At 41.9% G+C, this 14,155-nt stretch overlaps 1 protein-coding gene across 1 annotated transcript in view; it reads left to right on the top strand.

The window, feature by feature from the left end:
• Positions 1-2,677: 2,677 nt before the first annotated feature.
• The window catches only part of LOC124613314 (odorant receptor 43a-like), a 75,772-nt gene continuing 64,294 nt past the window's right edge, over positions 2,678-14,155 (top strand). Inside the window, exon 1 of the mRNA XM_047142010.1 lies at positions 2,678-3,477. Coding sequence (XP_046997966.1) covers positions 2,678-3,477 — 800 coding nt within the window. The remainder of the gene's footprint in view (positions 3,478-14,155) is intronic.

Here is a 14,155-nt window from a genome sequence, read left to right as displayed (position 1 = left end):
GCTGTAGACGTGGATTAGTAGAAGAACAGCAGCTGTCGTCCGATTGAACGCTTGATTCACGGGTAGCAATTGCTGTTTAACACGCAGCACATGAAAATATTGCCAAATTACACAGAACTGTACACTGAATCAAACCATTTGCTATTGGTATGAGAATAACTGTCAACTGGGGGTCGTAGATATCAGTGAATTTGCGTATTATTTATGTTTTTTCATTGATATCCCCTAGGATAACATTTTGCGCTAACTCCTCCCTTACAGAAAACTTGTTTATCGGAGGAAGTAGAAAAAATTATGTGTTATGTTGACGTACACAGATTTATACTTGGTGCTATAATTACTTCGGGAATCTCACAGAAAATAACGAAGTAAAAATGCGTTTAAAATTGGGAGTTATCTTTTGTTCTTTGGCTTGGTTTTAGGACCCAGCACCTGGAAATTTATATTATTTTGCCAAGAAATATTATGCACCGAAATACAAGATACTTACATATTGTCCTGCACAGGATTTTAATGGCATGCAGTGTAATCAATGTCTGCTCGGATAGAGTTTGTTGTGAAGGTGCCATCTTCTAATTGGTTGCAAGTATTAAGTACAGTTTCAAAGCTACATTTAATCATCAGCGAAGTATTCACAATTACAGTAGTAGAATGAAAGTTGCTCAACAGCGTCTACCAGCAAATATAACTTTACCACAGAGAAAAGCGAAATACTTAGCTACATAACCGTTTAGCAATTAATCTAAAAATAAAATCTGTGATTCTAAACGTATTTTAAAGTAGTTCCTTTTTGGTAACTCTTGCTGTGCAATGGAACAATAGTTGAAGCAGAAACAAGCAGTCTGTTGAAAAGAGTAACTACGATAGCACAAGACATGATTCAAAACCTTTTTTTAAATTTTGCATTAAGAAACATTGACACATATCTTTGAGAGTTAAACTCAGTACCTTGAGCTTAATATTCTTTCTCATAAACTATTAACTTTTTTAAATAGGATAAAAAACTGAAAACCCGTATCGAGCTGACGAAGTTCATATTCTGAAATACTATCCATACATTGTAGGCGACGTAATTGCGCACAGTGCCTATATAAAGCAAGACCCGTTGGTGGCTTTCGGCCGTTGCATCTGCTGACTCTATCGCCTGAGGACTGTTCCCCCCCAGCCCGAGGGTGGAGACATTAAAATACGTAAAACGCAACTGAGCATAGGTATGACCTTCTGTACAGGTGAAAGAAAATTAATTATTCACGTGTTTTATAGCGCGCAATTTAGGAGTGCAGAAGTTAAAAGAACGAGAACATCCTAAATGTAATTGAAACTTCCTGGCAGATTAAAACTGTGTGCCGGACCGAGACTCGAACTCGGGACCTTTTCCTTTCGCGGGTAAGTGCTCTACCAACTGAGCTACCCAAGCACGACTCACGCCCGCGAAAGGCAAAGGTCCCGAGTTCGAGTCTCGGTCCGGCACACAGTTTTAATCTGCCAGGAAGTTTCATATCAGCGCACACTCCGCTGCAGAGTGAAAATCTCATTCTCGAAATGCAATTAATTATACACCTGTGAATGGCCTGCACACTGTCATAAAATATATTTCTGGATGTATTGAAAAAACTATTGTTCAATTGACACATTCCACACAGCAACTCAAAAAATTGCTCTGAGCACTATGGGGCTTAACATCTGAGGTCATCAGTCCCCTAGAACTTAGAACTACTTAAACCTAACTAACCTAAGGACAACATCACATCCATGCCCGAGGCAGACTTCCAACCTGCGTCCGTAGCAGTCGCGCGGTTCGAGACTGAAGTACCTAGAACCGCTCGGCCACAGCAGCCGGCCCCACACAGCAACTCATTATAACCAGTGGAAAATTTGAGCAGCTCATTACTGTGTGAATGTGTCTAATTAGATCACGCGCTTTATAATGACTTTTAATATCCAGAATACGCAGGCAGGTCGTACTTTTTAGGATATTAGGAGAAGGTACGAAAACTTTTTGCCTCTAAAATAGGATGACCTTTTCTGAGGAAAATTAGTTGCTTTACACTGTGCAGGTCACGGATAGGCGTCAGATCTACTGAAATACTGTACCGCAAAACTCCCAAACTGAATACTACCAGCACACGTTTCGCATATCTCAAAAAATGTAACAAAACAACAGGCGACGTAATTGCGCACAGTGCCTATATAAAGCAAGACCCGTTGGTGGATTTCGGCCGTTGCATCTGCTGACTCTATCGCCTGAGGACTGTTCCCCCCCAGCCCGAGGGTGGGGTGTATAATTTACCGCCCCACTACAGACATACCTGCCTGATGGAATATTTACTCTCCTTATTGACTTGCTTTCATTTGTAATATTAACGGCAACACAGTATAAATTCACCGCCATGGGCTACATCCGAATTCCTCGCTTTAAGTACCCCTATTCTTCTACCGAGATGCGACGGAAACTGGTGAGTTACCAGCGCCCTCGCCGTTAATTTACCATTCTCTTTGGCGACAGAGCAGCCGCTGACCGGGGTGAGATTTACAAGGGGCACGCCGCGTATAATATCGACGAAGGTTGGCTATAAAAATGAGCCGCGGAGATGCACGGATCACTAGCGGTTCCGTCAGGTCCCTGGCGCACGCGTTTCTCCATCGGGCGATCGTAGCCAGGACCACCCCGAGAGCGATGGCCGACCGCAGCGCTGGAGCTCCGCTGACGTGGCGGTCCTCCGCAGATTCGGTGCTCCGGCCCAACATCCGGCTACTGTGCACGCTGGGCCTGTGGCAGCCGGCGGACTCCGCGCTGTTCCACGTCTACACAGCGGCCGTGTTGGCGGTGGGCGTGGCCCACATCGCCGTCGCCGCCGTCGGCATCTGGTACCGGCCCGGGGACCTCGCCGAGGTCACCATCGGGCTAGCCAATGTTTTCGTCATCTTCACCGCCCTCTCCAAGTCGCTGTTGTTCGTAAGCCGCCGGCCGCTCTTCTACGCGCTGGCGCGCCGCGTGGACCTGATGACCGTAGAACAGCAGGTGTTTTGCACCGGCGACCCTACCCTCCAACACGTGGTCTCGATCGCCCGGAGGCGTGCCGGTCGGCTGGGCGTATTCTTCCACTGGTACGTCTTGGTGGCCGACATCTTGTGGTCGCTCATACCCCTGGTGCAGGCCTCTAAAGAGAAACGCTGGCCCTTCCAGCAGATGCCGTTGGGCACTTGGGAGAGGTCGCCCTTTTACGAACTCTCATACGTGCTGCAGTGCGCCTCCACCGTCTTCTTCTCCCTGATCAGTGTGGACGTGGACTGCTTCTTTGTGGCCGTCATGACCCACATAACAGTCCAGCTGAGAATCCTAACATCCCGCTTCGCCACTGTTGGCACCGGAAAGAACGAAACTGTAAACGAACTGGACTGTCAGGCCTCTAAGCTAAAGGACGCCATTCACGAGCAACTGCGCGCTTGCGTCGAGACTCATCAGAATCTCTTGAGGTAACTAAAAGAAAGTAATCATATCATGGACGTTGGTCTCTTATACTAGTTCCATTGCTGCAAACTGAGCTCCAGTATACACTGATGACCCAAAATACATTACTGCCCATTAAAACTGCTACCCCAAGAAGAAATGCAGATGATAAACGGGTATTCATTGGACAAATATATTATACTAGAACTGTAAATGTTTCGATGCCTTCCATTAATCAGATCTGGTGCGAACGGCATGAAAATATACCATTAAATGTACCAGCAAATTTGTATCACTGAAGGATACATATCACAGGTAATTTGACATCATAACGTTGAAAAGCGTGTAAAACTAGCATTTTCACATGGGGGTCGGTCATACTGGTTCTACATGAACAGTTATAAAAATATTAAAAAGTGCAAGCTGAAGAAAAAATGAAACTATTTCCGGTGTCTTTGAACGTAGGTAACACGTCGAGGTGTGAACAAGGACTCATTCTCGTCACTTAAAATCTATTGCCGTGCCTGCTCACATGTGGTACCTCAAAACTGGAACAGTTACGTTCGTAGGGAGCAAATGCTTTGCTTACATGTACGAAAAAGTACACTACAAAAATTATTTATTTGTACAGAACTATAACATATTCTTTATTTCTCATTTTTTGACATAAAAGTGAAATATAGAGAACTGAAAGAAACTGAGATAAGAGGGCACCACATGTCTGGTAAAACTAAACGATGTATTACTTCATTATAGTATACCTTCCAACAGTCTACGGTGTAGCTGATAATATCTCAAAAAGTGAAAAATAATGACTATGTTATCGCGCACGTAACCCAATCATGATCAGGCGCCCTCTACGAACATAGCTTTTCCAGTTTCAAGATACAAAGCATTCCTGATTTTACATGGCCACCTTGAGTGCTTGATCAAGGCTTGATGCTGTCGGTACAAAACACAAGGAATATTTTCACCTTTTTCTTTTGCTTTCACTTTTTAATATTTTCAGAACTTCTTGACTCGGATAGTAATTCTGAATTTTCGTTTTTTCCAGAATTTTAGTTCTGCTGATGACTCATTAGAGTCGAAACTTATTAACTGTAAAATGTCTGCCAAACGTGACCAAAACATATATAAATAAAGAGTGTATTTTAAATAGAGTTTTATCCAATTTGACAATGTCAGATTTCATTGAAAATGTATTAACAAAAGCGATAGCCTACCAAATGTATGGAAGCCACATAGGGCTGACTGGCGGTGGATGTGTCGTATATGCGGAGTAGGGGGATGAGAATGAGCACAGGATTGCTAGACTGCCGTAAGGGTATAATGCAGAAAAAAACTAAGGGGCTGACATTCGAAGAAATACGACCTAAGCCTCGCGGGAAACTGTTTTGAAAGCTTCAAGAAATGCAGTTCAGGCAGAAACTACGAATATTGCTGAGACTTCTACTCGTATATTCCGTAGAGGCCACGGAGATGATATTAGGCACCTAACAGCGGCGTACATTCTGCACACTCTCCACACACCATACATGAATAAAACGGGAAAAAGAAAACTTAATATGTGGTACAACAAAAAGCACCCGCTACCACACATTTACCAGTGGTTCTCGAAACCAAACGAGTTATAAGAGTTGGCGGTCATAAACGTGCAGCAGTGGTTGGTAAGGGTGTGAGACAGATTTGTAGCCTGCCCCCAGTGTTATTCAATCTGTACACTGAGCAAGAGATAAAGGAAACCTGAGAAAACTTTGGAGAAGGAATTAAAGTTCAGGGAGAATAAACAAAAACTTTAATGTTTGCCGATGACACTGTAATTCTGTGAGAGGCAGCAAAGAACTTGGAAGAGCAGCTGACCGGAATGAATAGTGTTTTGAAAAGACTTTATAAGATGAACATCAAGAAAAGAAAAACAACAGTAATGGAATGTAGTCTAATTAAATAGGGTGACACTGAGGGGATTACAGTAGGAAAAGACATATTAAAAGCGGTAGATGAATTTAGCTATATGGGTGGCAAAATAACTGACCATGGCCAAAGTATACAGGATATAAAAAGCAGAATGTCAATAGCAAGAAAAGTATTTCTGTAAAAGCGGAATTTATTAATAACAATTTAATTGTTAGGAGGTCTCTTCTGAAGGTATTTGTCTGGAGTATAACTATGTACGGAAGTGAACGTGAACAATAAGCAATTCAAAATGAAATGAAAACTAAAACATCTGCAGTCATCTCTTTTGCATTTATTTACGCAGCCCGCAGCTCGTGGTATTGTGGTAGCGTTCCCGCTTCCCGCGCACGGGGTCCCGGGTTCGATTCCCGGCGGGGTCAGGGATTTTTCATGCCTCGAGATTACTGGTTGTTGTTGTGTGGTCTTCATTCATCCTCATGACGGTCGGAGGAAGGCAATGGCAAAGCACCTCCACTAGGACCTTACCTAGTACAGCGGTGCGGGTCTCCCGCATCGTCCCCTACGCTCTTCGGAGTATGGGAACTCATCATTATTTACGCAACTAGTTTCAATGTTTCATTGGACCAGTTTCAGGCCCCTTTACCAACTTAAATTTGGAGGAATACAATCTCGTGTGTAGCCATAACAGTTGCCAACATTAAATAACCAGTGTCCGTAAATCTCTGGTTTGCATGAGACTATCATATCGTTCATCAACGGACGACTGCCAGGACAACATTCAACAAGAGCGTCCCAATCTACGTTGGTAAAGGGGCCTGAAGATTGTGTAATGGAACACCGAAACTGATTGCGTAAATAAATGAAATGCAAAAGAGGTGGCTGCAGGTGTTTTAGTTTTCAATTCATACCGAACAGCTGAAGTCCGTGTCAACAACTACTACTAGGACGGACATACGAAGATAAGCAGTTCAGACGAGAAGAAAACAGAAGTTATTGTAATGAAGTACTACATAATAATGCTGAAGGTTGGGTTGGTAGACCAAATAACTGAGGAGGAGGTACTGTAACGAATTAGGGTTCGGTAATAAGAAATGTATGGCACAACTCGACTAAAAGAAGGATCGGTTGATAGCACGTATCCTGAGACATCAAGGGATATTTAGTTCAGTAATGGATGGAAATTTAGGGGCAAAACGTGTAGAGGCAGTACGAGGCAAGAACATAGTGACCAGCTACAAATGGATGTGGGTTGTAGTAGTTATGCAGAGATGAAGAGGCTGGCGTAAGAAATACTAGAGAGGCCAGCTGCGTCACTGGTCTTCCGCATGAAGATCACAACAGATGAAGATTTTGGTTTGCAGCCGCCACGTTGCTGTGTTCGCCTTAAAATCTCTGTGCTTGATCGAAATCATCATCGTCTGTATATATCGGCTCATACAGTACATACAAGAATCGACTGATAAGAAACGCATTATTTTATTTCTCACCATAGTCTCCATTGAGTTTTTGACGAATTTGATTCAATCAGGCAACATTTCAATTAAACAAGGACAAAAATTTTAAAAATTGTTGCTTTGTGTAGTACTTGTTTACAGTACAAAAAATCTTTACATTCTTTTAAAATTCCTTCATTCTGTGCAATTTTTTGAAATCAGGAGGAAAAAAGAGTTAGGGAAACAGGATGAAAGGAGAACTATTCAGGGGCAAGGTGGTCTACTTTGGGGTAGGTCTTTTACAGCCGAGCAGTGGTCAGCCGTATTGCCTGCAGCATGAGAAACCTTTCTCGCCTCTGTTTAAAACCCTGTGCAGGCGTTCGGGTAACTAGTAGGACTATGTCACAGTTTCATGCTTTTCCAAATAGTCAATGAAAAACAATGGATCTACGTGTCTTCTTCAGTCGCCTCACGACTCCGTAGCCTTTCGAACTACAACTGCTCGAAATATGATTTGAAATATAGTTTGTATGGAGATTTACGGCTGGAGTCACGGTTCACTCAGCTTCTACAAATGCATCACTCAGGATAATGTACACCCTTTTTCTGAGATAGCTGGAGTTTTGTATCTTACTAATCGTAACGTTGCGCAGTGGGTCAGCTCGCTTCAAAACCTGGACAGAATAGAAAAAAAAGGTGCGCGTTCCGACTTAAGTCCCGCGAAATCATGTGTGCCTGGTGAGTACTTGTCCAATGCTGCGCTGTCCTTCCAGTCCCGCCGGCCGGGGTGGCCGAGCGGTTCTAGGCGCTACAGTCTGGAACCGCGCGACCGCTACGGTCGCAGGTTCGAATCCTGCCTCGGGCATGGATGTTTGTGATGTCCTTAGGTTAGTTAGGTTTAAGTAGTTCTAAGTTCTAGGGGACTGATGACCTCAGAAGTTAAGTCCCATAGTGCCCAGAGCCTTCCAGTCCCATGCAGATATGACACGTGCCGCGACAGTTGACGTAAACAGTGAATCGTACGACAACACATTTTCCAGATACTGTTTGTGTATCCTGTTTAAATATGTCAGCGATCCTGCCTAGCTGTCAGGATAAAATAAGATGGGGAACATTCCAGAAAGTATGTTTATGACATTTTAACTGGTGTAATAACGTGTATCTAATTAAAACTAAACTGCCACCGATATAATCCCATCGTTGACTGCAAAATTTTTTCTACGTGGCACCACTTGTGTAAATGGCTCTCCTACCACGAGTTCAAATGTTTTTGCGTGCACCTATTTGCACGTTTTAGCGGACGGTCATTTTACTAACGTGCGTTAGTGCCACACGGTAAAATGGATCAGTCATTATTGCAGTTATCTCATAAATCTTGTCCGCACAAAAAAAAATCGTTAGGATTTTCTGTAGAATTCTTAGGCAGCTATTCCGAATTGTGATCAAAAATTTTTTTCGCAAATTGACAAATGATTTTTTACGATATTAAAATTCCCCGCTTAATAGTGCCTTTTTCGCGAAATGCTGAAGAATTATTCAAATTTTAAACAATGAATTGAAGAACTAACCATATCTATCAAGAGCACTGAAAAAATGTATATTTCTCCAAAGTCTGGTGACAGCTTCACCAGACGCTCAATATTCTGCAACGCCGACATTGTTCACATAGTTTTCCTATGTGGGTATGCCGTAATCGAAACTATTCCGTTTTACCGATTGAGGTACACAACCCTAAATAGGCAAAGATAATTACATTCTTACGAAGAACTGAGGATTAAGAATACTCGAACGTACGCTGATACTACTGGACCTGCCCTCTTCATTTCTCTAACGTAAACACGTCTCTGACGACATCCTGGTGAGGTCTTTAATTCACCTTGCCCGACAGTACGTATCTGTTATAAAGTTGTAGCAGTAATATGTTTGGGGACTGGTAAATATAATCCTTAAATAGTTTGAGTTTTTTTTCTAAGAAATTGTGGTAGTCATACTCAGAACGTATAACACTACCCCCGTGAAAACAGTTGTTGCCATTTTGGAAGATGGGAGTGATCACAGCGTCATGAAGGTAATAACGAAACAGCTGTACTTGGTAACCGATAATGTTGAAAGAAACATCCTGGTTCATGTTCAAGGTAAAAAAAAGTGTATCTCAAGTCATGATACTACATCACAAATTGAAAAGAGACAGAATCCACAACTCGTTGAACAGCATTATATGCCGTTGCGAGCAACGCCTTTTGATAGGTCCCGGGCTCCAAATACCCACCGCGAACAGTTCTCTTCGCAGTCTTCTCTTTGAAGCTGATTGAGATAGACCTGCATTCACTGACAGCAGCAATTCCTGTGGTTTTTGAAACTTTTTAACTTTTTGTCATTGACAAGGCGCGACACTAGTCTTTAGTCCCTGTCGATTAAGAACTTGCTACAACCACTATTGTTCGTCGCACTGCATAGCTGCGACTGGCACCCCATTTCTTATTGTTAATCCGCGCTGATACACCAACAAATGTCGCAATTTCATTTACGATGTTGTCTTGGACACGTCAAACAAGAAAGTTCCTTTCTGTCAGTCTGACAAGTCGATTTGTCTTACTGCACTGATTTCATAGAACTGACTAGTAGATATACATAATTTCAGTGTCAAGACTTATGTGAACGGCGCAGAACCACATGCCCTCGTAATCTCAGTGCAACACCGTCTACAGTGCTAATTGCGTACTTTTAATGCGTGCTAATGTTTTACCTGGAGAGCTTATATTGTTTATGTTAGTCATTTGATAACGGAGCTGCAGCGATTTTCAGTTTCTACAAAGCAACCTTATTTCCAGATACAATCTCGATAATAACAATTACATGAACTTCACACAACCTTACCTCGTGTAACTTGTGATACGTCTGGAGAATGCGACTCCTGTATTTTTGCTACTGTGACCGGAATTTCGTTTATTAATGGTTCACTGCATTTTAGCGTCGTTGTACGACTCTTCAGAATTAACACTTTCCAGAAACGTGAAAGTGCTCTCTTCTGAGGAAATGTTAAACAGAAAAATAAAACCATAATAAAAGACCACTACGCGCCACGGGCCAACTCGCTTCAAAAGCTGGACATAATGGAAAAATTTTCCATTTACGGTTGAGTGTTCCGTACAACCTTAATTATTTATATGGACAGTTCATCCATTTCATAAATCGAGTATCTCGATTGTTTTTGCCTGTTATCGGCACTGACACTGGCAAGATATCGGTCCCAGCGATTCCAAGAATGTCCATAATGTTTTAGTTTAAGTAATATAAATGTGACAGAAGTCATGCAGGGGGCAGGCGACCATTATTATAACAAACATGATTTCTCCGCTTTGGCTGACTGGATCGCAGTGGTAAAAGTCAAACATCAAATTAGTTTGCGCTTGTTTGTCTCTCATACAACGTAAACGGCACATTTACTTGCAGTAATCGCCCCTGGATATCTGATGATAGATAAATTCTGAAACGCGTCATATGAGCAATAACGTCATTCCTTGCCTGATGTTTGACTTTTAGCATTGCGACCCAGGCAGCCTGAATACAGAACTACTGGTTGTTTTAATTTCGAGTCTGACATCGGAAAACAAATGACAAAACAAATTTTGTTGGTGAGATTTAATTACAAATTACCAATTTTCTGATTTTCTCCCATTCACTTCTGCTTTGAAACCTTGCTTCCTGCGAATTTCATGATCCTAAATCAAGGGAAGTGCCCTATAGGTTACGATGAAAGAGATTGAGAGTATCAAAATATTTGACATAGATGACGGTATCTTTTGACTGCACTGACTTAAAAGCTAATGTTTATTATACCGCCAAGGGACTATAGATATAAATTTCAATTTGATAAGTCAACCCATTCCTGAGAAAAAGGGTTAACAGCTGGACAGACAGAGAGACACTCGGACAACAAAGCAATCTTAAAATGGTTACACTTCAATCGGCTGTGATACGAATGCCTAAAAATTGATATATAAAACCAACAAAACTGTCTTCTTTTTAGATTCCTTGTGTCCCTAAATAGGAAACCGATGTCGGAAACACGGAATTCAAAATGGCGGAACCAATTTGGCGGATCAAAAATTATAAATTTAGCGGATTCGAGTAAAACTTCGGCAATATTGTGAGCTAACTGACAATGAATTGAAATGTTTTATTCAGTATTTTCATTTGTCAGTGGAAATGATATTCATCGCTTGTGTCATTATTGGTTTTAGAAGAGTCTCCACCGGGTTGTCCGCTGGTAGACGATTCGAAAAGCAGACCTCTTACCTCAGGTAAGACCCTCTACAGTTGTCGTTTTCTGGATTCTCGAGACGACTGGATCCGCAGATGCCATAAACCGATGCAATACGACATGAATCGTTTTCCCTCGGGAATATTTGCATGTAAAATCTTCTCGGTAACGCCGGGTGTCCTTATTCCGAGCTTCCTGTACAGCTTCAGATAGCCGACCAACCGTTGTAGTATCATCACGTCGTTCGTTTTTCGGTCTGTCTGTCAGTACGACTTTTAAGAACTCCTTTTTCTCGGAAACGGGTTGACATATTAATTTGAAATCTATATAGCATATTAATGTCTGCGGGCCCTTGGCGATGTAGAAAAGTGAATCTCCTAACTCAAAGTAGTCAAAAGATACGGCATTTATGTCACATATTTCGATATTCGCAAACTCAGACATCAAAATATACAGGTCACTTCTCGTTGACCAGGAATCAAGAAATGTGGCTTGAATCAAGGCTTCATTCTAAAGCAAAAGGAAAAAAATCTGAAAATTGTTAACTCTTCATTAAATCACAAGAAAAAAAATTTTTTTGGCCGTTTGTTATCAGTCTGTCGGTCAGTCAGTCTGTTAAGAGCCATTTTTATCAGGAGCGGTCAGATGTATCAAGTTGAAATTTATGTCACATACTATGGTATACAGTTGCTGTAATAAATCTAAGCTTCTAAGTCATGAAACCAAAAAATGCGGCCATTTATGTCACATATTTCGATACTCAAAAGCTCACTCATAAAAACCTGCACGGTACTCCCCCTTATTTTAGAATCATGAAATTTTGCAAGAAGAAAGGTTTCATACTACAACCAAAGGAAAAAATCCGAAAATTGTTAATCTTCAGTTATACAAAAAGAATTTTGTCATTTATTATCGGACTTCATACTTGAAATTAAAACAGCGTCAGTCTCAATAACAGGAAAAAATCGTCGAGATTCTAAATTTCTGATATGGATGGACCCTCTCTATACACAATTTAAGTTTGCACCGAACCCTCAGTGTGCGAGTCCTACTCACATCCGGCCAGTTTTTCATACTGAATTTCTCGTTCGTGCATGAAAACTCGTTTACTCTGGATCCTCTTAAAAATAGTTTTCATAGACATAACAATCTTTCTCATAAGGAGAGGACGGGTGTCGATGATTAGTATTGGAGAATGGACGGAATGACGATATAGTTTAAAGTGTCATCAGCTATCTCACACTACAACAGTTCATCGTGATGGTTCTTCCCACGGGAGATACCAACGTCCGTAAGGAGATAAATTTAGTTACACTACAGTAAAATGACACGGGTTTTCGGGATGGAGAAATAATTGAGTGTGTATAGCGATGAACTGGGATGTTAGGGGTCATGGGTTCAAAAAAAATGGTTCAAATGGCTCTGAGCACTATGGGACTTAACAGCTGTGGTCATCAGTCCCCTAGAACTTAGAACTACTTAAACCTAACTAACCTAAGGACATCACACACATCCATGCCCGAGGCAGGATTCGAACCTGCGACCGTAGCTGTCGCACGGTTCCGGACTGCGCGCCTAGAACCGCGAGACCACCGCGGCCGGCGGTCATGGGTTCAAAATGGTTCAAATGGCTCTAAGCACTACGGGACTTAACATCTCAGGTCATCATCAGTCCCCTAGACTTAGAACTACTTAAATCAAACTAACCTAAGGACATCACACACATCCATTCCCGAGGGAGGATTCGAACCTGCAACCATACCAGCAGCGCGGTTCCGGATTGAAGCGCCTAGAACCGCTCGTCCACAGCGGCCTGCGTCATGGGTTCTATGCAGGTCTGGTGACAACTTCATTTTTGTCAGACTCTGTGCACTAAAAGGAAAGTGTCAGGCAGTAATTCTATGAATCTAATTTATATTAGTAACTGGTTTGGAAGTCTGTTATGAAACGTGAGAGCCCTAGCGACTCATCACCACTCATCACCATACGTTCACAAAAATAAATCTATTTCACATTTACCAAAATTTTATTTATATTTAAAAATCAACATGAAGTCTGTCTTCTGACTTGTTTCATACAGTCCGCCACGAATTCCTCTCCCGTGCTAACTAACCTCTTCATCTCAGAGTAGCACTTGCAACCTACGTCCTCAATTATTTGCTGGATGTCTTCCAATCTGTCTTCCTTTACAGTTTTGGCCTCTACGGCTCCCTCTAGTACCATAGAAGTCATTCCCTCATGTCTTAACAGGTGTCCTATCATTCTTATCCTTCTCCTTATCAGTGTTTTCCATATGTTCCTTTCCTCTCCGATTCTACGCAGAACCTCCTCATTCCTTACCTTACCAGTCCACCGAATTTTCAACATTGATCTGTAGCACCACATCTAAAACGCTTTGATTCTCTTCTGTTTCGATTTTCCCATAGTACATGTTTCACTACCATACAATGCTGTACTCCAGATGTACATTCTAAGAAATTTCTTCTTCAAATTAAGGCCGATATTTGATATTAGTAGACTTCTCTTGGCCAGAAATGCCCTTTTTGCCATTACTAGTCTGCTTTTGATGTCCTTCTAGCTCCGTCCGTCATTGGTTATTTTACTGCCTAGGTAGCAGAATTCCTTAACTTCGTCTACTTCCTGACCATCAATCCTTATGTTAAGTTTCTCGCTGTTCTCATTTCTACTACTTCTCATTACCTTCGTCTTTCTCCGATTTACTCTCAGACCATACTGTGTACTCATTAGACTGTTCATTGCGTTCAGCAGATCATTTAATTCTTCTTCACTTTCACTCAGGATAGCAATGTCATCAGCGAATTGTATCACTGATATCCTTTCACCTTGTATTTTAATTCGACTCCTGAACCTTTCTTTTACTTCCGTCATTGCTTCCTCGATGTACAGATTGTACAGTAGAGGCGAAAGGTTACATCCTTGTCTTACACCCTTTTTAATGGGAGCACTTCGTTCTTGGGCGTCCACTCTTATTCCCTCTTGGCTGTTGTACATATTGCATATGACCCGTCTCTCCCTGTAGCACACCCCTACTTTTTTCAGAATTTCGAACACCTTGCTCCATTTTACATTGTG

Source organism: Schistocerca americana, chromosome 4 (assembly GCF_021461395.2).
Source record: "Schistocerca americana isolate TAMUIC-IGC-003095 chromosome 4, iqSchAmer2.1, whole genome shotgun sequence".
NCBI lineage: Eukaryota > Metazoa > Arthropoda > Insecta > Orthoptera > Acrididae > Schistocerca > Schistocerca americana.
This window is presented reverse-complemented; position numbering and strand designations above follow the sequence as displayed.